This window comes from Thamnophis elegans, chromosome 1 (genome assembly GCF_009769535.1).
Source record: "Thamnophis elegans isolate rThaEle1 chromosome 1, rThaEle1.pri, whole genome shotgun sequence".
Taxonomy (NCBI): Eukaryota; Metazoa; Chordata; class Lepidosauria; order Squamata; family Colubridae; genus Thamnophis; species Thamnophis elegans.
This window is the reverse complement of record NC_045541.1, coordinates 65,960,172-65,987,929: the sequence shown is the minus strand read 5'-3', so window position 1 is coordinate 65,987,929 and position 27,758 is coordinate 65,960,172. Positions and strand designations below refer to the sequence as shown.

Here is a 27,758-nt window from a genome sequence, read left to right as displayed (position 1 = left end):
TATTCGCCAAAATAGTTCATTCTCTAGGAGGGTATTTATTCTTTATACTATTTATGTAGTTTGTATTTGAATTGCACCAGTGGGCTAAAACAATTTCGTTGTATTTATTATGTACAATGACAATAAAGGCTTACACTATTATAGGGTGGGTGGGCGCTGAGTTTCTACAGTGTTTAGTTACAAGATCATTGCTGTGACGTCCATTTGTCAATAGAATTTGCGGGGGGGGGGGGAACCAACTAGATGGAAAAACATCAGCCAATTAAGTGTTTTACGAGGAGCAGGATTTAAACGCGCCCACTTTGAAGCTATGAAACTTAGCGGGAGGCTTTGGGCCAATCGCACACGTCTATTCCCCCCTTATTGGTAAGATTATTAGGTCAACAGGGAGAACAATAACTTATGCAATTAATCGCCCTACGTGTCCCTTTTGTTTACGTGGACATTTTCACTCAACTTGGCAGACGGGACCGGAAGCCTTCAATCCTACGCACCATGCGCGCCCTGCTTGGACAGGCGGAGAATGCAAGCGCAGCAGCGCCGTCCCTGAAGCTCTGGCCTCTCGCCGCGCAAGGCCTTCAGCCACACCCAGCCCTCTCCGGCGCCCGGCGGGCGGCGCAGGCTCCGCCTCATCGTCCCGACTCTCCTTGCGCCCTACTGCGGCCCCGCCTCCACTGGTAGGCCCAGGCTGCGCTCGCTTCGCCCCATCTCAGGCCTCTGCTCTGTCGAGAGCGGCGCACTCCGCTGCCTCCGATGGGGAAAAAATCGAGGGCGGCGCCGGCGGGACGCCGTCCGATCCTGCAGCTCTCGCCGCCGGGGCCTCGTGGAGGACGGGAAGAAGCGGCGCCGGGGGACGGGGACTCGGCGTCAGAAGCGGGTGAGGGCGTCGGCGGAGTCGTCTGCCACCGCGCAGTGCGGCCTACAGGCTTTAGGGGAGGCGGGGAGAGCGCTTCACCGGCTGCCCTTAATGAAAGGAGTTGGGGGTTAGGGCTTTCCCCGGCCTTTTCTTTTTGTGTGTGAGCGCAGAGCTGCGTCCTGCCTTTTGCCGCGTGTGTTAACGCTTGCCCGTCAGACGACAACAATGGGCGCCTCGCTCGCTTTTTTGCCGAGGAGCTTCAGGAAGCCCAAGGAAGGCGTTTTCCGCCTTCCTTAGCTTAGCCTACCTACCCTGGCGGCTGGCTTTGCGGGTGGGAAACGTCCTTTGGGGAGAAGGTAACTTCTTCCAGGCTTTCCAGTAAGGCTGTCAAACTTCTGAACAAGACAAGGACCCCTCCTCCCCGAGGGGATGATGTGGAAATAACGTGCCGCCTGGAGATGGTGGATGGCCTTGGAGTGATATTGGACCGGAATTACCCCTGTCAAATAATGATGGGGGCAGTTGATGGCGGTATCTTTCCGCAAATATGTTTTGGCGCATTATTTAAAACGTCGGGGTTGGGATTATAACTTGCTTTTCCAGGCTTTGCACTGTTGGTTCTGAGGGAAATCCTGAAGCACTTACAATTAAAGATGGGGAGGGTGATTCCAAGATACTGTGCTAAAATCATACTAAACATTATATAAGTGGATTGATTGACAGGCAGCTTCAGTCAACCAGGACTGAGCATTAAAAAAATAAGGATAAAAATAACCTCAATAATTAAAACCATGAGTTTCACTATCAAAAATATGGTTAGTCAGTCTTTTATCTTTAAGGAAAAGGCAAGTGATTGACTATTGATGCCCAGTGTGAAAAGTCTATATATATTTAAGCACAGTAGATATGATCTGTAGCCAGAGTTAAAAGTATATTATTACTAGCCGTGTACATTTTTCACATTTTAGCATCTGTAGTTGAAAGAAGCCAACTGAAATAGTTGAGCAATAAAATAAACAATATCTGTTTTGCAATTTAAAAAACATTAAATCTAGATAAATTACTCTTCCTGTGATTTTTGCAGTAGCAAAATCATTGAAAACAATCATTTGGATTTGAAATGGACTTTATTTATTTCCATTGGTGGACAGAACTAAGATATACCTGAAAGTTGCTTGAAGGAAAGCAACTGAATATTTTGTTAATGGTTTTTCCTTGTTATAAATTTAAATTCCTTTTCCTGCAGTCCCCATTACTACCTTTCATACAATTCTGGAGATTTTTTGAAGAGAGTGTGTGTGTGTGTGTGTGTGTGTGTGTTTGTTTGTTTACCGGTATATGTTGTGTGTGTGTGTTACAAAAATGAACAGCCAGCAACTGAAAGTAGCTATGCTTGACAAGATAGCATGGAGAACCCTTGCTTATAAAGTTGCCAAGAGTCTGATATGACTGAAGGGTTATAACTATTACTATATTGTTAATAAGTTCCTTTGCTTTCATGCCTTTAATTGCTACTTTTCTTGAGAGATCTAGGCAGAAAACCTGTTTCCCTTCCTGACACCACTAATGCATGTTTTTAATTATTTTTTATAGTGAGTATATTATTTTGAAGTGTTCATGGTTTATGTTTACTTTTTCCAGATGAATTTGAAGTAACTGAAGAGGTCCCAAAAATAGCCTCAAACCCTCCTCAGGCTAACATGCCGGTTGGTCCTGTACCAGTCAAACCAACAGGTACAATATTTCTCAATTCCATTTATAATAGTTCCTAAAGCTATAGTCACACTGTTGGCATACAACACATTTTTAAATGTTACTTATTTAACTTTTTGACTTACATTTTTTTCCATTAGAATCATACAGGTAGTCCTCGATTTATGACCACTCATTCAGCGACAATTGAAAATTATAAATGAAGAGGACTAACAACAGGTCTGCAAAATTGCAGTCTTTGCAATATCTCCACAGTCTCCTGATTGTGATGACTAGCTCGTAATTACAACATTTCAGCCAACTGTGATTGCCATGTGCAACTTTCCTTGCCGGTATTCCAGAAGAAAAGTCAGTAGGGAAGCTGGCAGGAAAAGTCACAAATTGTTCCCATTTATTTTTCTCCAGAGGAGTCAACTACAGAGCTCCTTGGCCACCAGTGCTCATCTGTTGCCCTCATTGGTTCACCCACACTCCCTAATGCCTGCCTTGCTAGTCTGCCTGCTCTCCCCCTTGCTAGTCTGCCTGCACTCCCCAGTGCTGCTAATGGCCCTCACCAGCACATCCATAACTTTCACCAGACTTACCACACTCCACACACTTCTCCTTGTCTAGGACTCCTGTCTCTACTCACTAAACCCACGCGGTAATGATAGTACGTGGGATTGCTGTCACTAAGCAATGCAAGGTTACCTGGCATTGCACTTTACAACCATGTTATTTAATGACAACAATCCCAGCAATCTAGTTGCAATCAGTCCAAACTGTAAACTGTTTTTAAACCCGTGATTTGTGTAAATCAAGTTGGATACAGGAGGTTTACAGATTAAATATTGGAGTTATTTTTCTGAATTGATTAAAATAAAAACTATTTTGCTTTAAAATAAATGAGAAAAGGATTATTTGTAATTTGTTATATAGTAACAATTTTAAAAGATATATCTTCCATCAGATTTTTGAAACCAGAATATTAATGTTCATAGTATAATTTGTCATACATATTTTATTTTTTAAAATTTGTACCAATTCCAAAGGATTCATGATACTGTACAGCAATAAAGAAAAGCATAATACCTATATCTCAATCAAAAGAAATTTTAAGCATGAAAGAAAAGAAAAGATAAAACCCATGAGAAGCACCTACAGTATTTCGACTAGGAATAAAATATTTAACACTGAAAAAGTTCCCAAAATTTATTTCACACAATTTTATCACAATATCAGTTCATTATTTGGGTGACAGCAACATTATTTAAAATCCAATTCAAACCATCAACCCATAGTTTCTTTGGAAGGAGCTAAAATTTGTATCAGCGGCATTAATTCAAGAACCTGCAAAATTCTAATTTCCTGATGTGATTCTTGGCATTCCCCAATCATATCCTAAATTTGATTTTGCTGCTGTAACATATTTCATATGACTTAGATGAAAAGATTGCATTTTCACTCTTTTGACATGAGGGCAAACATAAATGAAGTCATAAACAGCATTACTCTCTACACATTATTTTATTTATGTATTAGATTTATGTATAAACTTTTCTCTAGGAGTCAATGTGGTTTTACATAGGGATCTCCTTTCATTTTACTTTCACAATAATTGCCTTTTAAAGTAGTTTGGGCTGAGTGAAGATGATTGTCTCAAATCACCCAGTAAGTTTCCATGACCCAATAGTGATCTCCCCACTATTACATGAATATTAACAGCTACACTGCACTGGTATCTAAAGTCTTAATGTAATCTGCATTGTTTCAGTTTAGAATGTTGGGTAAGCTCCATTGTTATTTGTAAATTAGGCTTAGATGTGCATACATTTTTACAATTAACAAAGGTTAAATAAATCATGGTTGAATGGGGGTATGGATTATTCTTTTATAGGCAAGCTATACTTTCCATTTTTTCTCTCTTTAAAAGGGAAAGAAGGCTTCTTTTTAAAAACACATGGTTGGTAATATAGTATTACTTTTGCAACAGGGATAAACTTGTTTTACCCTTTTTTGGAGTCAAGGATTTAAAAGTTCATTTTCAAATTTTTGCTTAAGCATACAAAAACTCATGCTATGGGTTTTCAGCTAATTTTTTATGATGCTATTTGGAAAAAATTACTGGTACTACAAAATTGAGTCTGGAAAGGCTGTGTGTAGTCCACACCTGGCCTGGTATGATTCATGCTTAAAAATTAAAAATATATTCGGGATTCAGGTTTGGTGGCAAAAGTGTTTGCTCTATAGTAGTAAGCACTATTAAATCTATTTTGGGTATTTTGTAGGTCAGTTATAAAATTGTTGCCGGGGAGTTTTTAATAAGTTGTCTGGCTAAATATAAGGACCTGTAAAAAAATTCAGACATTGAATTTTGGTTTGGATAATTGTTATTTGTTGCTGTCGTGGAATGCCAGATATGATAATGTTGATTTTTCTTTTAGGTGGTTTGTGTTTGCTTGGTACATATGCAGACAGTGATGAAGAGGACACTGAAATGACCGAAAAAGCAGCCCAATCTGCAGATGCAAATGGAAATAATTCAACAGACATCGATAGTACTTTGGCTAATTTTCTAGCGGTTAGTAGAAATGTTATTTTGGTTCATTAATTGACTTAGTCCTTGACCTAGTATAAAAGATTTTTTAAAAATCACAGTAGTACTTTACAACAGACAAGAAAAGAGAGAAAGCATCTGAGGGATAATGTTTTTAGGAGCTATTCAAACATTTTGTATAATGAAGTTTTTCTTTTCTAGATTGACATTAAATAAAAGTTCTTAAAATATGACATCTTCTACTTTTTCAAGGAAATAGATGCAATTACTGCTCCTTCCCAACCTCATGAGGCCACTGTACCAACTACGGCTCCACCGCCAACTCCTCCGCGGCCAGAACCAAAGGAGTCTGCTGCCAGTCAGGTTTTGGTAACTGCAAATGGAACAGACCAAGTAGCTGCATGGCAATATGACACTCAGTGCTCATTGGCAGGAGGTGAGCTCATTATAGCTAGTTTATTCATAGATGATAATATTGTGAGGATCACTTAAGCTCATTGCACTTCCCTATGATTTAAGGGTATTAATCTGTATCCTGCACTCTTGGACTACAAAGAAGTCTTGGGCTTTATTGTGTGTATTACTTGAAGACTACTATCAACCTCCTGTCAACTCCTGTCACTTTTTCTAAGAGCATTATATATTCAAGTCTCTCTACTTTGCCTTGCAAGATTTAGTTACCAGTCCCCCTAATAAACACTGCTACTCTCTGTACACTTCCATCAATTTGTTTGAATCCTTTTAAAGTGTGCTCATTGCTGGACCCAGTACTTGAGGTGGGATCAAACTAATTTACTTACCAAGAGTTGGTAACTGTAATTCTATTGATGCAGCTTAAAATTGCATCTACATTTTTAGCAGCTGTGTTAATATGCATATTCAGCTTGTGATCAATTATAATTTCTAGATCATTTTCAGATCTACTATTGCCAAATCAGATATCCCCTCCATCCTTTGTTTGTTACTTTGCTTTATTTTTTCCTAAAGAAGAACTTTGTATTTTTCTTTATTCAATTTCCAATCTTACTTTTCTAATTTATTATTTTGGATTTTGTTTCTGTCTTCTGGATTATTAACCCATCTCTTCATCCAAGTCAAAGATTATTCAGATATATAAAGACTGATTGAAGTCCTTTGTTCTCTTTAACTAAGAATATTTGGTGTTTTTATGAGGCTGAATGCAAAGAGTTTTACAAGATTGAGCTTTGAAACTGAAAGATTATTAAAAGCAATTTATGAATTTTGTCTTGTTTAACAATTTGGGATTTACTCAAGAGACGGGAGTGGGGGAAATAGGGAGCAAATTCAATTGCAATCCCTGTTTAATGTGCGTGTATAGAGAAATATGGAGATGCTCAATAGCATAGTCTAATTATTTGTTGATTAATAAAGAAGGGCAAAGTTGCTCATTAATATTTGGTTTTTCCCACAGTGGGAGTAGAAATGGGAGACTGGCAGGAAGTTTGGGATGAAAACACAGGCTGCTATTATTACTGGAACATTCAAACAAATGAAGTTACTTGGGAACTACCTCAGTATCTTGCAACGCAAGTCCAGAGCCTCCAACCTTACCAACACAGGTAAAATTAAAGAACTGAACAATTTCAGAAGTTAAATTGGATTTGTTTTTTTAACCTAAACCTTTACTAAAACTGCTCTTTCATTAGTTCTGCAACAGAGGCTAATGAAAGCTACCAGGTGGCTGCAGATACCAGTTCTCAGGGGAAAGGTGGAGGTGGTACTAGTAGTACCATTGCTGTTCCTGCTGCTGGTAGTATTGGACGTAGGACAATTCTTTCAAAACGTGAGCTGAGAAAGGTCAGTATCAATTTGAATGAAACATTTCCATAAACAGTGTCTGCTCTTTTATCGTTCTTTCCTCAAAATTGTATATACCTTTCTTTTTTCAAATCAAGAGTGGCTAGTTCACACTTTGGAGTACTTGATGTTGTAGAAAATCAACTTGTATAAATTAGGTTGCTAAGAGTTCGTATCTAAATATTATGTATCAGGATTCTCAAACTCTATGATGCCATGACCCTAAAATGTTAACATGAATTTCTGTGACACCCCCCCCCCCAACAGAAAATATTTCATTGGGGTAAGAGTTAAGCAATAAATGAGTATAACATTTTAAATAATAGTATTTAAAGTATATCTTTACATGAAACTCTGATAGAACTTTACAACCATAAAAAAATATAATTTGGGAATCTTCCCCAATCTTCTTTTTAACAGGAGGCCTGTGCTGCTTACTTCAGCATTCATTTCTGAATTCTGGTTTTAATTTTGAAGCAGCCACTTTCCTTCATTAAAATTGGGGGGGGGGGGGGAGACTTCATCTTAAATCAACTTCTCTTAAACTGTTCTTTAAGTATTGCAACGTGCAAAAGATTGGTAGGCCAATACAGGCCTACCGAAATAATAGTCATTAACTTGATATATTCAAACATTTCAAAGAAACTGTTGGTGGAGCTGGGATTCTTAGGTTGCTTTGCATTCTACATATTTTTTTATTAAGCTGGTAAACTTCTTTATAAAGGCCTGCGGCAAACAGGCCAGATGAATGGATGCTGGGAGACAGAGGCAGATTTTTTCCCCCTTGTTTTCATCCCCAAAAACTAGGTGTGTCTTATAGTCCAAAAAATACGGTATATATTTATTTATTAAATTTATATGCCATCCATCTCACTGTCCGAAGTAACTGGAGAGAGTCTAGAGAGCAGCGTTCCAGAGCTAAATGCTGCAAGTGCAGTTTATGAACTTTTGAAATACTTGATTGGCTCTTTACTGTCAAGTATTCTAGTAATTCCTAGAACTACTAATGTTCTAATCACTAATGTGATTTTTGAATGTTTTGTCTGACATAGTTGAAGAAGTTAACATTTTGATGGAAAAAAATCTCCTTAACTTTACAGGAGGTGAATGAAGGCATCCAGGCACTATCAAGCAGTGAAGAAGAGAAAAAGGGAGTGGCTGCATCTCTGCTGGCTCCTTTGCTTCCTGAGGTAGTGAAGGAGGAAGAGGAGCGCTGGAGGCGGAAGGTTATATGTAAAGAGGAAGTGGAGCCATTGATGGAAGAAGATGTGACGGCAGAACAAACAACAGCCATTTCTGATCAGCAGTTGGAAGGTGTTCATGATATTGGGGAAGACCCCTCTCAGGAAGACCTGTGTAGTGTGGTGCAATCAGGAGAAAGTGCAGAGGAAGAAGAAGAGCAAGACACTCTGGAACTGGAAATGGTATTGGAGAGGAAGAAGGTAGGTTATATATTATGTAGGAATTATTTTATTAAGGTTGTAGCTAACTAAGAAGAAAAGGATGTACTTGCAGATACTGCATTGAAGGAAAAGCAATAACATCTTTCCATGATTCTACAAAGGGAAATCCCATTTTGGATTAACTTGCTGTTGTGTTCTTCAGCATCTAAAAGAAATGTGTGTTAGATTTGCCTTCTAGGAGAAAACCGTTATCAGTTCTATCTTTTAAGATACAGATCCTTGGCAATAAAATGCCAAAAACACATTTAGACCATCAGTATGCGGACGATACACAGTTGTATCTGTCCGCCCCGTGCCAACTCAGTGAAGCGGTTGACGTGATGTGCCAGTGCCTCGAGGCTGTTAGGGTCTGGATGGGGGTTAACAAGCTTGTACTCAACCCGGATAAGACCGAGTGGCTGGTGTGTTTCCCTCCTACTAACTGGCCAAGTTTGCCATCTCTCAGGCTGGGGGGTCAAACAGTACGCCCCTCAGACAGGGTCCGCAATTTGGGAGTGCTCCTGGACCCACAGCTGACTTTTGAACACCACTTGTCGGCTGTGACCAGGGGGGCATTTGCCCAGGTTCGCCTGGTGCACCAGTTGCGTCCCTACCTGAACCGGGAGGCCCTCACAACAGTCACTCGTGCCCTTGTGACCTCTAGACTGGACTACTGCAACGTGCTCTACATGGGGCAGCCCTTGAAGAGCATTCGGAGACTTCAGCTTGTCCAGAATGCAGCCGCGCGAGCGATCGTGGGTGCACCTCGGTTCACCCACGTAACACCTATCCTCCGCGAGCTGCACTGGCTGCCTATTGGTCTTCGGATACGCTTCAAGGTGCTAGTCGTCACTTATAAAGCCCTTCATGGTATTGGACCTGGGTACTTGAGAGACCGCCTGCTGCCAATTACCTCCAATAGACCGATTAGATCCCACAGATTAGGCCGCCTCCGAATTCCATCCGCCGGCCAATGCCGGCTGGCGACTACCCGGAGGAGAGCCTTCTCTGTGGCTGCTCCAACCCTCTGGAACGAGCTCCCCGTGGAGATTCGAACCCTCACCACCCTCCAGGCCTTCCGCAAAGCCCTTAAAACCTGGCTGTTTTGACAGGCCTGGGGCTAAAGAGCTTTTGCCCCCCCCCCCTCGAATGGTATGGTTGTTGTGTGCTTTTAAATTGTGTATTGTTTTGTTCGTCTTTTTTATCCCTTATCTGTATCCCCTTCCCTGACTTGGATTGTGAGCCGCCCTGAGTCCCAGGGTGGCATATAAGTGCAATCAATTCAATTCAATTCACCTGTTTCTCCAAATCAAAGATGATATGTATTTTTGTGGAGGCTATATATGTATAATATGCTTTCTTCGTTCTCCTGTGCGCTACTTGGGGAATCCAAGCATGGGTTAACTTTGTCCATTAGCCTAGAGACTGAGTTATGTAATTATTGACCACGCCTCCTCTGACTGGGATAGTTCAATTTTTTAACTCAGTCCAGCCTTAAAGAGACGCAAAAAATGTTCCTCCAGGATAATAGACAAAATTAACTCATTGGACTCGGATTCTTCATGCTACATATTTATCGTGGAACACAGTTTGATTGTGGATTGTCAGAATTCGTTCGCGTTTGAATTTAAAGACCTTATGGTTCCTTGCGGCTCTAGCGGCCGAAGGAACACTCACCAGGAGGATTGCTTATCGGGCGCTTGAACGGGCCTAATCAGAAGAGAGTCGGTTCGCCACTCAATCCTGATCAGTGGCTCATGTGTCCTGTGCCAAAATGCCAGGCAAAAAGACACCCCATGGACTCAGAAATCGAACATCTCATTTCCATCAACGCTAAGGAAGGGTGTTCTGACCCCCCCACCCCCCTGGCCTGTGAATCACCCAGACACAGGCTTGGCTGTTTGCCACTCTTTAATCATGGAGTTATCGATTCCTTTGGTTGAAGGCCCAGACAAGACTCACATGTAAGAATAGTTGGCAGCAACCCAAAATCCAACAGGCATAGATACAAGACAGACAGAGTTTTCCAATACTGTTTCAAACGGTTGTGTCCTGCAAATGACCCCTCCCAACTTCTCCACTTATATATTCTCTTGGAAGGGGCCAAGCCATAACCAACTGGGCTTAATTATCGTCTCTGAGTTTGCCTCCGGAGCTGCTGCTTCCGTTTCTCCGCCCTTCTTAATCTTGTGTCAGGGACAAATTGCCTTGAATCTTCCCCACTGCTCCATGCCTCAGGCACCTCCTGGTGGCCAACCAGCCTCTCTGGTCCCTGCTCTGAGTCTGAACCCTGCCCAGGGTTCTCCATATCTTCTTCCCTGGCAGACTCATATGGTTCCTCGCTATCTGAGTCCATCAGCAGCTCAACCAGATCCTGCTGGGCCATAATAGAAGGGGTACCTCAGGGGCAAGAAAGGCTAGGCTTTTACTCTATCGTCTTCTTAGTCCCCAAAAGCTCGGGAGGATGGCGAGCTAGCCTAGACTTTCAGTCTCTGTCTGAAATACCAGAGGTCCAAAATGCAATCGTTCAAAAGCATCCTAGCCTGCATTCGACAGGGCGATCTACTGACCTCTGTAGATATCAAGGAGGCATACCTCTATGTGCTGATACACCCATCGCATCGAAGGTTCTTGCAATTCCAGTTTGCGGGGTGCCATTTTCAATACCGGGCCCTCCCATTCGACCTTCCACGAACCTTCACGAAGTTGTTGGGGGTGATAGCGGTATCCCTTCGGTCAATTCCTGTAAGGGTCAACTGTAATTTAGACGACATCTTGATACTGTAGTCTTCCCCAGATCAGGCAAGGCGGGATTTGCAGACCACGATCGACGCCTTGCAACATCACAGCTTTGTTTTGAACTTTCCAAAGTCACTTGCACCCGACCATGTCCCTCCTCCATCTCGGGACCATCATCGACTCCGAACGGTGCATGGTGTCACTTTCCCAGGAGAGACGCCGAAGTCTTCAGACCCTGGTGAGTCAGGTGCAAACGCAGCAACCTCTTCTCGCAGTCCTCTCCCAACTTCTGGGAAAGATGATCTCATGTTTAGACATTGTCCTGTGGTCGAGGTTTCACGCACGACCTCTCCAGTGGTTTCTACTCCCATTTCAGAGGGCTCACACCAGCCACTCACAAACCAACGTCTGGTTGCCTCCCAAGATGTTGTGATCGCTCCGCTGGTGGACATCCTCCAAGATCCTCAAAAGGAGTCTCTTCAAGGAGCTGGACCGCATTGTAGTAATAACAGACATGAGTCTATTCGGATGGGGAGCCCATGCCTTGGACCGAGTGACGCAGGGTCGCTGGAGCACCCAGGAGTTGCGGAACAGCATCAACTGGCTAGAGCTTTGAGCAATCCGCCTAGCCCTCCACGACTTTCAAGACCTGGTGACAGCCAACCACGTGTTGGTTCTCATGGACAATGTTGCTTCCAAGGAGCATGTCAACCACCAGGGAGGCAACAAGTCTCAGGTCTTGATGCTGGAAACGGAACGTCTTCACCACTGGGCAGAGACTCACCTGTTATCACTTTGGGCAGAGCACATATCGGGCACAGCCAATGTATAGGCGGATTGGTTGAGCAGGACCACAGTAGACCAGACGGAGTGGCAACTCCATCCAACTCTATTTCAGGAACTGTCTCGCCGCTTCGGCCGTCCCCAAGTGGATCTTTTTGCTCAACCACACAATACACACCTGTCGAGATTCTTCACCAGGTTCTACGTACCGGAAGCAGAGGCACCGACGCCCTTTGCAGACCCTGGCCAGAGGGTCTTCTATACGCCTTCCTGCCTCTCCCACTTGTGCCGCTAGTCAGCCAGAAGATTCTGTTGGAACAGGTGGAAGTCCTCCTGGTCGCACCAATGTGGCCCAGACGCTCATGGTACGCCGACCTTGTCCATCTTTCAATATCCCGACCGTGGAGAATTCCAGACAACCAGATAACTCTTTCCCAAGGGGCTCTCATCCATCCGAACCCCCAGCTACTACAATTAGCCATGTGGCATGTGAGTGGGCTATCCTAATTTGTCAGCACTTCTCTGACAATATAGCAATAGCAATAGCAGTAGACTTATATACCGCTTCATAGGCCTTTCAGGCCTCTCTAAGCGGTTTACAGAGAGTCAGCATATTGCCCCCAACAATCTGGGTCCTCATTTTACCCACCTCGGAAGGATGGAAGGCTGAGTCAACCCTGAGCCGGTGAGATTTGAACCGCTGACCTGCTGATCTAGCAGTAGCCTGCAGTGCTGCATTTAACCACTGCGCCACCTTGGCTCTTATACAAGGTCATCGCCACAATCCAGGCAGCTTGGCGTCCATCCATGACACAGATTTATGAGGCTACCTGGCAGGCCTTCTGCAGGTGGTGCCGGTCAGTCTCTGTGGACCCGATTACGGCATCCATTTCACAGGTACTAGACTTCTTACAATTGGGCATGGACAAAGGGCTAAAGCCCAGCACTCTCCAACAGCAAATTGCAGCATTGTCGACTGTGATTGGAGGTGGCCAGGGCCGTTCCCTCGCTCACCATCTGAGGGTCCGGTCCTTCCTGAAGGGCGCATCCAACCTCAAACCGCCGGTGGTCCATCGTTATCCTACATGGGATTTACCGCTAATGCTTAGAGCTCTCACAGCTGAGCCTTTCGAGCCCATTCGTACCATCAGTCTCAGATTGTTGACCCTCAAAACCGTTTTCTTAGTAGTGATTACCTCCGCTAGAAGGGTCTCAGAGCTGGCAATACTATCAGTACGTGAGGATCTCTGTACATTCCATTCAAACAGAGTCATCCTATGATTGGATCCGGCATTCCTGCCAAAAATTAACTCTTTGTTTCACAGGGCACAAGAACTTATTCTTCCAGACTTTTGGCCTCAACTGTCACACCCTCAGCAACGAAGGTGGCACCACCTCGATGTTCGCAGGGCGCTCTTGTCGCTATGTGAAACGCACGCCGTCATTCAGGAGATTGGAGGCTACATTGTTTTTCGTATCTTTCCAGCCAGCATCCATGGGACAGAAGGTGTCCTCAAACACCACTGGGTGCTGATTGAAAGCGTGCATTGCCCTCGCATATGAATCCCAATCCCGACCTGCACCCAGGCGCATCACTCTCCATTCCACCAGGAGTGCGGCCACCACGGCAGCCTGGACAACGCAGGCTTCGGCGGAGGACATATGTAGGGTGGCGACCTGGTCATCACCATCGCCCTTCATCCGACATTATAAAGTGGACATGTATGCCTCAGTAGAGGCGTCCTTTGGGCGGCATGTCTTACAGAGGGCTGTATCATCATCCATGGCCCCTGACCAGCCTACATCCCGTCCTTGAAACTCATTGCTTTGCCATGTCCCATGCTTGGATTCCCCAAGCAGCGCACAGGAGAACGACCGTTGACTTACCTGAACGGTCTGCTATGTACGCTGTGAGGGGAATCCAAACTCGGCTTCGGCTGGTCTGGACATTGGCATTGACTTCACACTCACACGCATGCAATGTATCTACTTATCTACTTACCTTCTTGTATGCTGATTCATTTGCTTCTCTTGGATCGGCTGAGCCTTCATACAAAACTGATCTATCCCAGTCAGAGGAGGCGTGGTCAACAATTGCATAACTCAGTCTCTAGGCTAATGGACAAAGTTAACCCATACTTAGATTCCCCTCGCAGAGCACATAGAAGGACCGTTCAGGTAAGTCAGTAGTCGTTCTATTGAGAATTTGTGTACTACATTATTACAGAGTTATTATCCATAGTGTTTAATTATTTTAGAATTCAACTTGACATTTTTTATATTTTCTGTTCTATAGAAAATCAAATGCCTGGTTGGAAAAAAAAATATACTGATCAAATTCACTGTCTGTGGGGCGGGGGAAGTAATTATAGATTTACAAACAAGTAGTGGATATGGCCAATTAGACAGCAGTTAACACAAAAAGTAAAGTGAGGCTTAGAGAAAAAGGTCTTAAAAGTAATGAGGAAAATGATTATATAATAGTGTTATAAACATACAGTCTTTTATTATTTAAGGCAGATAGGAGCAATGAATGAATGAATGAATTCTCCAATACTGAAATAATGTTTCATTTTTATAGGCAGAATTACGAGCTTTGGAAGAAGGTGATGGGAGTGTTTCAGGCTCCAGTCCACTTTCTGATGCAAGTCAATCAGATCTAACACGGCGGTTGTTACCAAAGCAAGGGAAATGGAAGCTATTTGGAGTTGCTAGTCCTGAATCTACAAGCCGAGGGTCTAGCAAGACAGGCCAAGATAGTCCTGAGCCTGGAGAAACTGGTAGGATTCTTTTCAGATCTTTGATTAATCTTAGTTGCTTATATCTTTCTGTCTATTGTGCCAAATTATTCTGAAAGAAAGATGTTTAAGGAAAGATGGGGAATTGTTAAATTGGGCAGAGGAAATGCTTGGGGAAGGATAACAGCAGTAAGAATCTTCCCAAAAGATACAGGAATATCCAGCAGAGAAATGGCAGAGTCTCTCAACTCTTTCTCTTAACTCAGTGGTTCCAACCTTTTTTTGGCATTGCCCCACCTAAACATCTCTAAAATCCTGATGCCCCCTCCGTGACATATAATTCTTACTTTACTCAGAAAGTGAACTCTACTCACACAGAGGAAGCCTAAAAGGCCATTAACTTGGTTTAAACAAGATTCAAATTGCCCCCATTAAATATCAAGTTGCCCTCCTATGGGGCATGAGCCCAACGTTGGAAACCATTGTCTTAACTCTTTTTCCCAAGGAAATCTGTTTAAAGGGGCCCAAGTACAGTCAAGACAGCTAATAACCTCAAGGGAACTTGCAAATGTTATTTTTGTGTGTATGTGATCTTTGAGGAATCATGGAGAACAGGCTACCAACGTTCCAGATGAGTAGAAAATATTTTGTGCATACATTTTAAAAAAAGGAGGGGAAACATAGTTATTTACATGGTACCAGGCAAACTCTGGGACAGATTACTGAAATATATAGTTTGTAAACATTTATTAAAACATGTATAGTTTGGCAAGAGCTAACTTTGGTACTAATTTCCTTTCCCCAACAAGTTAGTTGACCAGGGGAATGCAATGGACAGAGTCTTGACTTCAGCAAAAGATTTGACAAATTCTCCCAGGAGATTCTGGTAGAGAAAATAACAAAATATGGGCAGGATTATACTACTTTTAGATGGATATACAGATGGTTGAACAGTAATATCCCATGAGCATGTATCAAGCTGGACTCCATTCTAGGTCCTGTGCTCTTCAGGATTAAATAAGCAATCATCACATTTGCAGACAACATAAGGTTGAGGGAATAACAGTCACCTTGGAGAATACAGTCAAGATTTTGATAGGCTGGAATAATAAGCAAATGTCAACAAGCTTCAGGGAAACCAAATGTTGTAGTTGTTTTCAAATATCAAGAGTTGTTTGTGAACCAGGATTTAGTCATTTCAGAAGAGAGGACAAGAAAGAACTGGTTTAAATTACAAGGAAGTAATTTGCATTTTTTGGTTCTGTGAGCCTTACATTCTGTGACTGTAGAGAATGAAAGTAGAGAGTAATATATATAGTCACTACTCTTGTTTTCTGTTCAGCTGTGAAGGAAGAACCAGAAACGGCTGATGACAACTTGGGCCATGGACCAGACGTGGAAGAATTTCAAGACAAAGTGAAAACACAAGGGGTTTTCAAAGTAGAAGATGAAGAGCAGGACTTAAAGGTGTGTGAGTTAAAAAAGGCTTTATAGTCAGAAGAGAATCATGTATTTAGGTATATCATTTGCAAATCTTGTTTTCCTGACACACAATGATCATTCATTTTCATATAATTAAGAGTGATATGACCTGAAACGATACAAGTATGATCATTTACAAGCTCAAATTTAAACACAGAATGAATAGCCCTAGTGTTTGTAGTGCAGTCTAGCTTATAGACTGAACTTTTTTCTCTGTCTTTTTGTGTTTGCATGTGAATTTGTCCTTAAGTCGTTGTTTGTACTTAATGTAGTGTAGGTTATTTTATCATAGAATACCTCTGAACCTTTTTAAGTTTTAATTATTTTTAAATGCTTCTAGTAAAACTTCTAGACATATTCTGTGCTGAATCCAAAAAAGTTATAGAATTTAAAAACAAATAGCATTTGATATGTAAAGGTATAATGCAAGTTCTAACAAGAAGTAGGCAGTCTTACTAATAACAGAAAGTATTTATTAGTAATGAGAAGCATACTGACTTATCTTTTTATGTAAGCATTTTAGCTTTTATGACTGTCAGTACTGAATAATGAAATAACAGCATTTTTGTGCAAAGTAGGTAAAAAAGTCTGCATTGGACATAATGATTACTGATTTATACATATTTAAAATTAGATAAGATCTTAAATTATCCCATCAGGATAAAATAAAAGTACATGGGCAATAAGATTCAGGACAATACATTTTTGAAAATATTTAGCTAAGATTGATTGGCTCAACTCTGGTCCTCATTAGTCACAAATTTTTTCAGCTGAGATTTACTATTCAGATCATGGATCTTTGTACAGTTCAGAATCCGCATTGCAATAGTCTTTTATGGTATGACTAACAAACCAAAACTTGACCTCTTGCTTGCTTTACTTTTGGCAGTTTCAGATTGGAGAGCTGGCCAATATGTTGATAAGCAAGCTGGAGTTCTTGGGCATCAGTAGACAGTCGATCTCTAACTTCCACATGCTACTGTTGCAGACTGAGGTAACCAGGGTTTACCTTTTATTAAAAAGAAACAATGGAATATAGGAAGCCATATACATGAAAGGATTGGGTTGTGACAAGAATTTAGGAAGTTCAAGTCCCATGGCATGAATAGCAGTCTCTATTTCTTTTCCCTTGTCCCTTCCTCCCACCAGCTTCTGGCTTTATTTAAGACAATATTTTATTTGCAGACATAATGGATGTTATGTAATCTTTATAATTAATTACAAGCTTTATCTTTACTGCTGCTTCCTATTCTAAGGGTTTAGCACTGTATAAAATTCTAGAGTTAAGTAGAATATGGCATGCATGTGGGCAGTTGTCTGCAAATTTTTCATTATTCTGTGTTTTTATCTCTCTCTGACAGACTCGAATTGCAGATTGGCGGGAAGGTGCTCTCCAAGGAAATTACCTCAAACGCAAATTACAAGATGCAGCTGAACAGCTAAAACAATATGAAATAAACGCCGCCCCTAAAGGCTGGTCCTGCCACTGGGACAGGTACGCACTCTTCTCCCCTTTTCACCTTTCACCTTTGACATCTCAGACATGATTTGTGATCATCACCACCTACCGACCTGCCGTCATCTGTCTGGAGACTGAGAGCAGCTGCACTTAGCGGTGCTGAGCGGGCAGAGAGCCTCTGGCACATACAGATTTTGAGCCAGCCACAAAAATTGGAGAAATATAAAGTCTATGTTAAGTGTATTGAAATGGATTTGATTCCGCGATTGGACAGAGCTGGTGTTTACTCTCGAATGTAAATGCGCTAAGGAGGGCGGGCTTGGGGGGTCGCGCATGCGAGAGCTCTGTGCACATTGCAGGATCTCAGGAACTACGCTCCCAAGTAACGTCTGTGTCCTTATGGAAAGCTCACTGCCTGAGGATCTCAACGAAGAACAAGATAACTATCTCCTGCCAGCAGGTCAGACCAAACTATTTCTTCTTATTTTTGGCTTTCTTGATTATTTTTGTTTATTTGAAATCTTTGCTCTTTTGTTTTTCAGCTCCCAGATCCTCTCCCTCTCAGTAGCCATTCACTATGTCTGACACCAAGAGTATCATACATGTGACTGCAGCAGTCCATGGGAGCAGCCATCTTTCATAAATTGGGCTGTTTCTCTTTTGCTATTCTGGAAGGAAATGAATCCTGAGACTACCTTTAAAGTCTATTTCCTCACACAGCCTTTAATTTCTTATCAGCCGCAAGCGAGTTGTTTCGCTCGCCCCCTACTCTTGGAGTAAGGGGGTCAAGGCTGTGATCACAGAGCCAGCACCACAAACAGTTTGGAGCAAGCTCACCTTGCCAATTCTTCCTCAAAGCTGTTTGTTGCCTTTGTGAACAGCAGTCCTTTTATAAGAGGTTCTTCCTGTGAAAGTATTCCACTGTCGCAGGATAGGACCACATTTTTGTGTCAGTGTGGGGGGTGAAGAGAGTAAAGCTTTGTTTTCTTTCTTGTGATTTAGGGATCATAGACGCTATTTCTATGTTAACGAGCAATCAGGCGAATCCCAGTGGGAGTTCCCAGATGGGGAGGAGGAGGAGGAAGGACAAATCCTAGAGAATAAAGCAGAAGCTCTTCCCAAACAAGCATTGAAGGAGAAAACTGAGTCTGGTGAGGAATCTACTGATAATGCTACAGGTACACACTTGGATGTTTTGCTAAAAGAAAACTAATGGGGGGAGGGACATTTTTAAAAGGGATTGACCATATTTAACACAGAAGAGTAGTTGCTACGCAAGCGTGCCTAAGTATCCACCTGTAAACTGAAATGAGAGTGTGTTATCTATATAATATATATTTTTGTATATAAATGAGGATATTCTTTTCATCATTGTGTGCTGTTCATGCATCATAGATATATGTTCTGACCCCCTCCTCCGTCCAGTAACGAAAGCCGAGATAAGCTTAAATGGAATCTCGGGACCAGAATCTTGGTGGCTGAAAGCCAAACAAACAAACAGATAAGGATCTTGGCAGCACGTCCGACAAACCTTGGCAGCAACTCAGACAAACCTTGGCAGCAATCCAGCCTGCCAAATTAGTTTCTCTTTAGTCAAAGCGTTGACTTCTGCAAGAAGGGCGTGGCACAAGCAGTCTTTTTTATAGTGTGGAGAGGAACCTAATGACCACCAGCCAAGCGTAATTACCTCCTGTAATTGCATAATTGTTCCTGACACCGAGTAGCTCTTCGATGGCGTGCATCCAGGAACAACTCACTGCTGGCTTCTGGATCACTTTCCCTTGTCTCCTCCCCACTGGTCCAAAGCTCAGGCGCCACCTGGTGGCCAATCAGTCTCTCTGCACCCTGCTCGGAGTCAGAACCCTGTCCAGGGTCCTCCACATCCTCCAGGGCCGACTCATAGGGCCCCTTGCTGTCGGAGTGTGGTGGCAGCTCCAATGGCACCTGCTGGAATTTATGACACTATCATTTGGGAGATAAGCAAAGCATGAATTAGCAACTAAGCCAAAAAGAGAACAGACAGAACAACTGGATGCCAAAATAAGAGAATTAGAACAAATGCATAAAACTCCAAAACACATAAGCCAAAAGAAAAACTGCTGATGAAAGAATTGCAGCAATTAAGTTCATTGGAAATGGGAAAACTACAAAAGAAGATTAAAAAAAGAATTTCAAGCATGTGAATAAATTAAGGAAATTTGTATCAGGTTAGAAAAAAGATTATCAGCAAAAATTTTTGCTGCAGACAGAAATTATAGAAGAATTGGTAGGTTTTTCCAAGGGACTATATTCAACAGTTAAGATTGAAGTTGCTATGAATAAATACATTGAATACTCTGTCCTTAAGAAATTTAATGGCCAACATAGACAAATATTAAGTAAGCCTATAGCTATCCAAGAAATAAAAGCAGCAATTTATTTTTTATTTATTTCAGTTTTATCCCACTGTTATTATTTTATAAATAACTCAAGGTGGCATAACTTAGGAAAGAATCAGATCCAGATGAGGTAATAGCTCAGTATTATGAAAAACTCGAAGGAATTGTTGCAACCACTGACAAACACAATGAATGATTTTTTTTAAAAGTGGTACCACAAAAATGAGAAGTAACATATTGCACATAACTTGGATTTACAGAGACAATGACATGGAGAAACTACAATAATACAAACCAATCTTTCTGTTGAATATAGATGTTAACTTTTAGAATACTAGTGAGTGTATTTGAGATATTATACATAAGGACAACAGGTTTATAATCAATTTAAGTAGAATACATCAGCAATAAATATGAATCAGTTGCCAAATATCTTAATTTTGATCTGAGCATCAGGATGCAGCTGTGGTAACTTTGAAATATAGTCATAACTCTCTTCATTGCCATTGTAATGAACAATCACTAAATGAACTGTTGTAAGGTGAGTATGTCAGTCAGAAAACAACAAAGAAGTTACAGATTAAATATTTATGATGTTTTAGTCATCCCTCTCCTTTTTTAATGGCATCTTTAACAAAATAGTGGAAACTGGCAGAGACTCAGAGGGTCTTTAAAATTCTTTTTCTAATTGTCAAAAATAGCTTAATGTATTTTGTCTTTCTGGTTAATTTTTCATCAATGATATATGGTGCATTAACTAGAGAACTTTAGTAACTTGTTTGTTCACTTATCAATATTTTATCTCAGCATAAGCTATTTTTCATTTTCTCTTTCTTTAAAAAATAATTAAAGAAAAAGAAGTAGGTTTGCCTTTGACAAAAAAGCCCCATATAATGATAGAAGCAATAAAATGTCCAAGCAAACTATCATATTTTTCGGAGTATAAGATGCACCTTTTTTCCTTAAAAAAGAGACTGAAAATCTGGGTGCATCTTATACACTGAATACATAATTTTTGCTTCCCGAAACCCCACCCCTTCACTAAAGTGGCCGTGCAGAGCCTTTAGGAGGCTTATAGAGTGCTCCTGGGGGCTGAGGAGTGCAGAAGTGAGCAAAAAATAGGCCGTTTTTTGCTCAATTTTGCCCAGCCCCCAGGAGCACTCTATAACCCTCCTAAATGCTATGCATGCCCTTTTTTGACAAAAACAGGGCTGTTTTTTGGCGGGGCACCCTCTAGGAGCACTCTACAAGCCTAAAGGCTATTCATACCCTTTTTTGACAAAAAATGGGACTGTTTTTACAAAAAATGGGCCATTTTGGGGAGCTCTGCAGAATGCAAAAACTTTTTTTAAAATGTGCTCTTCAAAATCTTGGTCTTATATGCCTGTGCGTCTTATATTCCGAAAAATATGGTAGTTAAAACTTTTTTTTATATGACTTTTTTCTTTCAGGTACTGTTTCTAAAGAATCTCTTTCTAGTCAAGCCGGAGCTACTTCTCTGGTGCCTCTCAGTCCATTTTGGACTGTTCTTCAGCCCTCTGTCCCAGTACTGCAACCCCCTTTACCTTTAGAAATGCCACCACCCCCACCACCCCCACCAGAATCACCCCCTCCCCCTCCTCCCCCTCCCCCACCTCCTGGAGAAGATGGAGAAATACAGGAAGTAGAAATGGAAGATGAGGGAGATGAAGAGCCACCAGCACCAGGAACAGAGGAAGATGCTGTTCTAAAACCTCTCCTTCGACCAGCTGTTGCCAACAGCCAGGTGAATTAATAGTCCTTGGAGTATTAATTGTATCTGTTCTCCACTGTGAAACCAATTTGACCTCTGTTGTTTGTAATGTATAGTCTTCCCAAAGCCATATCAGGAAGTAAACACAATTTTCATCACCTATGTATGCAAAATGAATTATGTAAATTATGTTTCTGTATTGGGCAAGAATTTTCAATCGGTATATACTTTGTTGTGAAAAATATATTTTTTTTACAAGAAATGATATGAAAGTTGGTGTAAGAGCTTGGGTTATGCTATTCAGGACTTAGGGTATCATTTGTGTGTAAGGAAATGAACTCAAATTTAAATTTTGTTTTCAGTTGAGTGCATTTATTTGTTTAGTTTGTATCTCACACATTATTAAAAACAATTCTAAAGTAGGTTGTTTAAAATTAATTTACAAAATGTTAAAACAATTAAAATGTTTTAATAAGAGTGACAAAAATTTGTCCCCTCTATATTTAAAATAAATAAAACAGTTAAAAAAATAGTAGTACAGAGCATAAATGGTATCTAACAAATCACTGGTACAAGTAACACTCTCAAGGGATATTTCCACTAAAACTTAATTGATGAGCAAGTACAAAACAGGTATGGAACAGTTGTTCCCTAAAATATCTATGTATTACCGTATTTTTCAGAGTATAAGAGGCACCTTCCCCCCCCCCCCCCGGGTGAAAATCTGGATGTATCTTATACAAAGAATACAGCACTTTTGGCCTTCCGAAACCCCGCCCCCTTTGCAAAAATGGCCACGCATAGCCTTTAGGAGACTTCCAGAGTGCTTCTGGAGGCTGGGGAGGGAAAAAATGAGAGAAAAACAGTCTATTTTTTGCTCGTTTTTGCCCCCACCCCCGCAGAAGCACTCTAAGCCTTTTAAAGATTATGCATGCCGTTTTTTTTGGCAAAAAACAGGCCCATTTTTGCTTGCTCCCCCCCCCCCAAAAGCCCACAGGAGCATTCTACAAACCACCTAAAGGCTATGCATGCCCTTTTTTTTTTTTTTTTTTACAAAAAATGGGCCCGTTTTCAGGAGGTCTGCAGAATGCAAAACTTTTTTTTTAATTTGCCTCTTCAAAATCTTGGTGTGTCTTATACCCCAGTGCGTCTTATGCTCTGAAAAATATGGCAACTCATGATATTTTTTATGTTAATATAAGTATCTTGAACGCAGCAGAATAGCAAATTGGCAGCAGTTACAATGCCTTCAGAACTATAGTTAGCAATTGAGCTTTGGTATTTTGTTCTGGTTAGGATAGTCCTGTAGACAATAGTACAGTAATCCAGTCATAATACAGACATTTCTGTTTGTCTGTAGAGATTCTCAATCATCCAGCCCACTGTTGTCTCAAAGGTGCTTTTTCAAAAGGCAGCTGGACTATATTTATGTTTGTAGTAGTTGAAAGTGTCATGGTGATATTGTTGCAGGTAGTAGTAGCTGCTTTTCACAATTGTATTAAACAGTATACAGGAATGATGGTAATTGCTTGTTAAAGGTTTGTATGATTCACAAGCCTCAAACTGACTTCCTTCTGTCTGCTTATAGACCAACTCTGAGACCAGCACATCCACAACTTCCGCTAAACCTTTAAAAAGAAAAGCTTCTGAAATGAATGCTGGACAGGTGCAACGAGCAGCAACTATTGGAAGTTGTCCAGTGCTTTATGGCCAGTCAGTAGTAGGTGGAAGTAAGTTTCATTCCTTAGGTGCTGTTTTAGTTTGATAACTGTGGGGGAGATGTTAGGACATTTCTCATTCTTTATGCTATTGTGTATTCAGGCCAACAAGGGGTGAGTTTACAATCAAGTTACCTTGGAGTACCACAGCCAGCTCTCGTAGGCTATTCAGACTGCAGTGCCTCAGGGGGACTTCCTGCCAGCACGACACAGTCAGTTCCTTCACCAGGAGCTCCACCTGCCACTGCAGAACTTCTGCCACTGCCGCCACCACCGCCACCACCTCCTCCTCCTCCTCAGTCACCACCTCCACATGTTCCAAAGTCATTACCTCTGGATAAATCAAAAAAGCTTAGAAGAGGTAGCAAGGTTAGTGCTTGAATTTTCTGTCATTGAATGTATCAAAATGGAATGAGTTGCATGTAAATAGAAATGGATGTTATTTTACTAAGCTGATCTGATTACTTGTTCATTGGGTAGCATTTCATACAGGTATCTTTGTTGTTTGTTTTAGGATATTGGTTTATAGAAATGTACTGAAAAAATGGTGTCTTGGCATGAGAGCTAACATCCTGGGGAAGGGTCTGATCTCAGTCATCTTGGAGATACTAGCCTGATTCTCAGAATTTCTGAACTCTAACATATTTGGATTTGAAAGAAAAAAACATTTTCTTTTTTGTGTCTGTGAATCAGCAATATAGAATTAATTAGCTGGCTATTGGGTAATTTATTGTTTATTTTGACTGGATCAATTTTCCTTTTTTGATATCAAAGGTAAATAGGCTGTGTTATCCAATATTTAAAATGTTCCACCACTTTTCCTCTTGATCCTTGTCCAGAATGGCTTGTAACTTTTAGCAGAAAGTTATTAAAAATATCTTCGTCATGAACATAACACGACCTTCTGAAGTCATGATGACTCTTTGTTTATAGGGGGCATCATCAGCCTTTTCTGAAGAGACTATCATTGCTACTCTTGGACATAAGCCGGTGTCCTGGCTGAGGTGACAGATAGCTCTTCATTATGGGCTATCCTTGAGGAAGTTAATTATCTTGTTCCAGTCCCTCCCAAACAGGAGGTCTCATCATTTCATTTCAACATCTCCCTGTTCTGGGGAAATTGAATAGAGACACAATACACACCTATCCTGAATGCATTGTACAGGCTACAATTTATTTATAGATGAGAAATCAAGGGCTGATTATTTTCTTAAAAGCCGGCTGTGCAGAAAACAATCTTTCGTTATTTTGGTTATCAGTATTTTCATGATACAAATTTTCCAAAGCAGATTAGAATTAGGTAACATCTAAGAGGAAATAGTTTTGATGTTTGTGAATATTTTGTTACAGAGGAAAAAAACCAAGACAAAGATGCCATCTCTGGTAAAAAAGTGGCAGAGTATTCAACGGGAATTGGATGAGGAGGAAAACTCCAGCTCTAGTGATGATGATCGGGAAGTGATGTCACAGAAACGAATAGAAGAATGGAAACAGCAGCAATTAATCAGGCATGTAGAAGCTTGCATGATGCATCTGCCATCTAACTGCATGCACCTAAAATATTGTGATTCAGTTCAATTTTTCCTAATTTGAGGGCAGCATCTGTTTTTTCATGTGGTATTATCAACAAAAATGGAGGATTGGTTTGTGTTTAAATTGCTTTTCAACATAACTGTGGTATTTAACAAGACAATATGTACTGTATGCAAGAAATGTTCATTACTTAGAATATGTTTTTTATAAATTGGTGCACATTTAGAAAAATGTTCTTCTGATTTTAGATCTTATATTATGTAGTTTCTTTTTCTTTTATTGTAATGTTCCTTTCTATTCTTTTTTACAGTGGTATGGCAGAAAGAAATGCCAATTTTGAGGCTTTGCCTGAAGACTGGAGAGCTCGACTCAAGAGGCGGAAAGCCACTTCAAACACATGAGCTTTTTTTAACCATACCTGTACAGTTAGAACCTTTTACTGTTGGATCTGTTGTAACTTTGAAGATACTTATTTCAGTTCAATTACCTGAGAGGGAATTTTGTTGGACTTGGGAATCTTTTGGAGATATACTTTGGCAAATAGGTCTGTGAAATGATGGTTAGGCTTGATACTTTTATGTTAAGCAGCTCCCATTTCAGACAGCTGACATACCATTCTGTCCAGTTCCCTGGTGGAATGGATAACAATAACTGATTGGTGCACTTTGGCTGGTTCCATTTCTTACTCCACATTTTTACTCTTGCTTTCTCAAGTACTGTAATGTGTCTAGCTGTAATTTGCCACTTAGATCAAACATAGCATTTCAGGATTTGAATCCCTTGTTTCATTCCTGGTTTTGCCAACACTTTGGGTTTGGCAAAATTATTCGGTTTTCTCCCCTGGGCATTTTCATTAATTGTATTAAAAATAATCTTCCCTTTCTATTTTTGCTGCTCTGACATCCTAGTAGTTTCACTGGTGTGGCTAAAGCAAGATGGAAAATCTCTTATATGTAGCTGCCATATTGAGCACTCTTTGAATTGAAGGTGACTCCTATGCTTTTACTCTTGGATATTCAGGGTAGGAGCCAAGTGACTCATTTGTATAAAAAGCTGCTGGCTTGCTATTCTGTTGCTGGCCAAGCAATAGCTGAGTGGCCTGCATAGTCCCGGAACAGATGCAATACAGACCCCTCTCATAAAGACCTGCATTTGTATGCTACTTTGTGTTTAAGCCCTATTTAATTGGCTGCCAGTCGATAGATATCTGCTAGAGGAGTGGGGAAAAAATTCTCAGTATTTAATTCTTAAGTCCATGTCATTGAATTCCAGCAGAAATTTTGTGTTTAAAGCCAGGCTGGATATTTATTCAACCTATGAATGTCTAAGTTAATTTGAGTTTGCTTTTTAAAAATCTAAATCAAGTGATAATGATTTTCTGTAAAATGAAAGAAAGGACGGTTTATGGTTGGATGCCATTTGTATTTCTCCAGTTTATGGCTATGTAAATTTGTACATACACATTAATAAAATCTTTTTTTATACTTCAGAACTGTTTTATGCTAGCTTGAGCCTATTGTCAATAAAAATGATAGTTACCTAGCAAGTATACCTTATATGAAAAAACTGAAAAATTACCTTTCTGCAAATATGCGTACCTCAAGACAACAATGGATAGTATGTATATATCAGCATAGATAGATCTTTCACTAATTTTCAGATCTGAAATAAATAGCACCACTGAACACGTAAGTGTTTTGTGAAAAGTTGGAACAAATAACTTCCCTGATTTGTGAAATTTAAAATAACCAGGATACAGTTCTTTTTGCTTTTGTGGTTTAGAAAAAAATTATATATGTGCACTGCATATGGGCTGTGTCTAAAATTATATGGCGGGATGAACGTGAAATCATTGATTCCAGAAGAATTTTACAAAGGGTATTTTAATTTGACCCCTTAATAGACTGTTCCCTACCACTAAGAAAAAAAAGATCTTAATAGCTTGCTGAATTATTATGATAAATAATCATTAGCATTTTACATTTCATTTTAAAGGTATAAAAGATTTATATTATTTTGATTATGTGCTATCAAATCAGTGTTGATGCTGAGTCACTCCATGGACAGATTGTTCTCCGTGACCATTTGTTCCTCACGTAGCCCAATAGTTCTTTCAATTATGCATCCATTGCCACTGTAACTGAGTCCATTCACCTTCCTGTTGATTGTCCTCTTCTTTTTCTTTCATTTTCCCCAGTATTCAGAGTTCTTCAGAGAGCTAGGTCTTTGCACAATGTGTTCAATGTAAGATAATTTGACAAGGGTAATTTATGCCTTGAGTTAAAATTCTGGGTTGATGAGCCATGTGTTTTCTTGGCTGTCAATGGTATTCTAAGGAGTCTTCAATACCAAAGTTCAAAAGTGCCAGTATTCTTTATAATATTCTGCTTCTTCACAGTCTTTCACTTCCATAGACTATCATAAAGAATACCATGATTTGCACTAGTCTGATCTTTATAAGTAAAGAGACACAAAAAAAGAGAATATCTTTTTCAGTGCCTTCATCCTGTTACATGCTAGTCTTTGGTATACTTCTTGACTGCTAGTAGATCCCAAAAGGCAGAAGAATCCTTGGGTCTTTAATAGCACATGGATTACTATCCAACCTGAGGGACCCATTCTCTAGCACTGAAGCATCAATCATTTCATATTTTCTATCCATCTGTTTTGTTGGTTAAATAACTGGAGTTTACCGTTCTGCACTGTATAAATGGATGTTTTTGCTTTTGTCACTAAAATGATGATCTACCTCCAGCATCTGCTTGTATTGCTGTTGCCCAATATAGGCAGCCTCTGCTTGCTTGCTTTAGCTGAGCAGCTGCGACCTTCAT

General features: G+C 40.7%; 1 protein-coding gene across 2 annotated transcripts; it reads left to right on the top strand.

Annotated features, from left to right (window-relative positions):
* Positions 1-639: 639 nt before the first annotated feature.
* FNBP4 (formin binding protein 4) lies at positions 640-26,416 on the top strand. 2 transcript variants are annotated; one of them, XM_032218097.1, is made up of 17 exons: positions 641-877; positions 2,498-2,590; positions 4,993-5,129; positions 5,358-5,541; positions 6,538-6,685; positions 6,773-6,923; positions 8,024-8,365; positions 14,469-14,667; positions 15,968-16,092; positions 16,997-17,101; positions 17,469-17,602; positions 18,569-18,744; positions 21,396-21,709; positions 23,265-23,406; positions 23,498-23,763; positions 24,745-24,902; positions 25,238-26,416. In XM_032218097.1, exons 1-17 carry the CDS (start codon positions 754-756, stop codon positions 25,326-25,328), a joined length of 2,889 nt encoding a protein of 962 aa, XP_032073988.1. In that variant the 5' UTR covers positions 641-753; the 3' UTR covers positions 25,329-26,416. The 2 variants fall into 2 exon arrangements, with proteins under 2 accessions (XP_032073997.1, XP_032073988.1); XM_032218106.1 differs by lacking the exon at positions 16,997-17,101 and having other exon boundaries at positions 640-877.
* The last annotated feature ends 1,342 nt before the right edge of the window (positions 26,417-27,758 follow it).

Bases quoted from the DNA above. Each gene is read 5' to 3' on its own strand.
- FNBP4 (XM_032218097.1), top strand. From the start codon at position 754: ATGGGGAAAAAATCGAGGGCGGCGCCGGCGGGACGCCGTCCGATCCTG. The intron at 8,366-14,468 runs GTAGGTTATATA...TCATTTTTATAG, and splicing joins TGGTATTGGAGAGGAAGAAG to GCAGAATTACGAGCTTTGGA. The intron at 16,093-16,996 runs GTGTGTGAGTTA...TACTTTTGGCAG, and splicing joins ATGAAGAGCAGGACTTAAAG to TTTCAGATTGGAGAGCTGGC.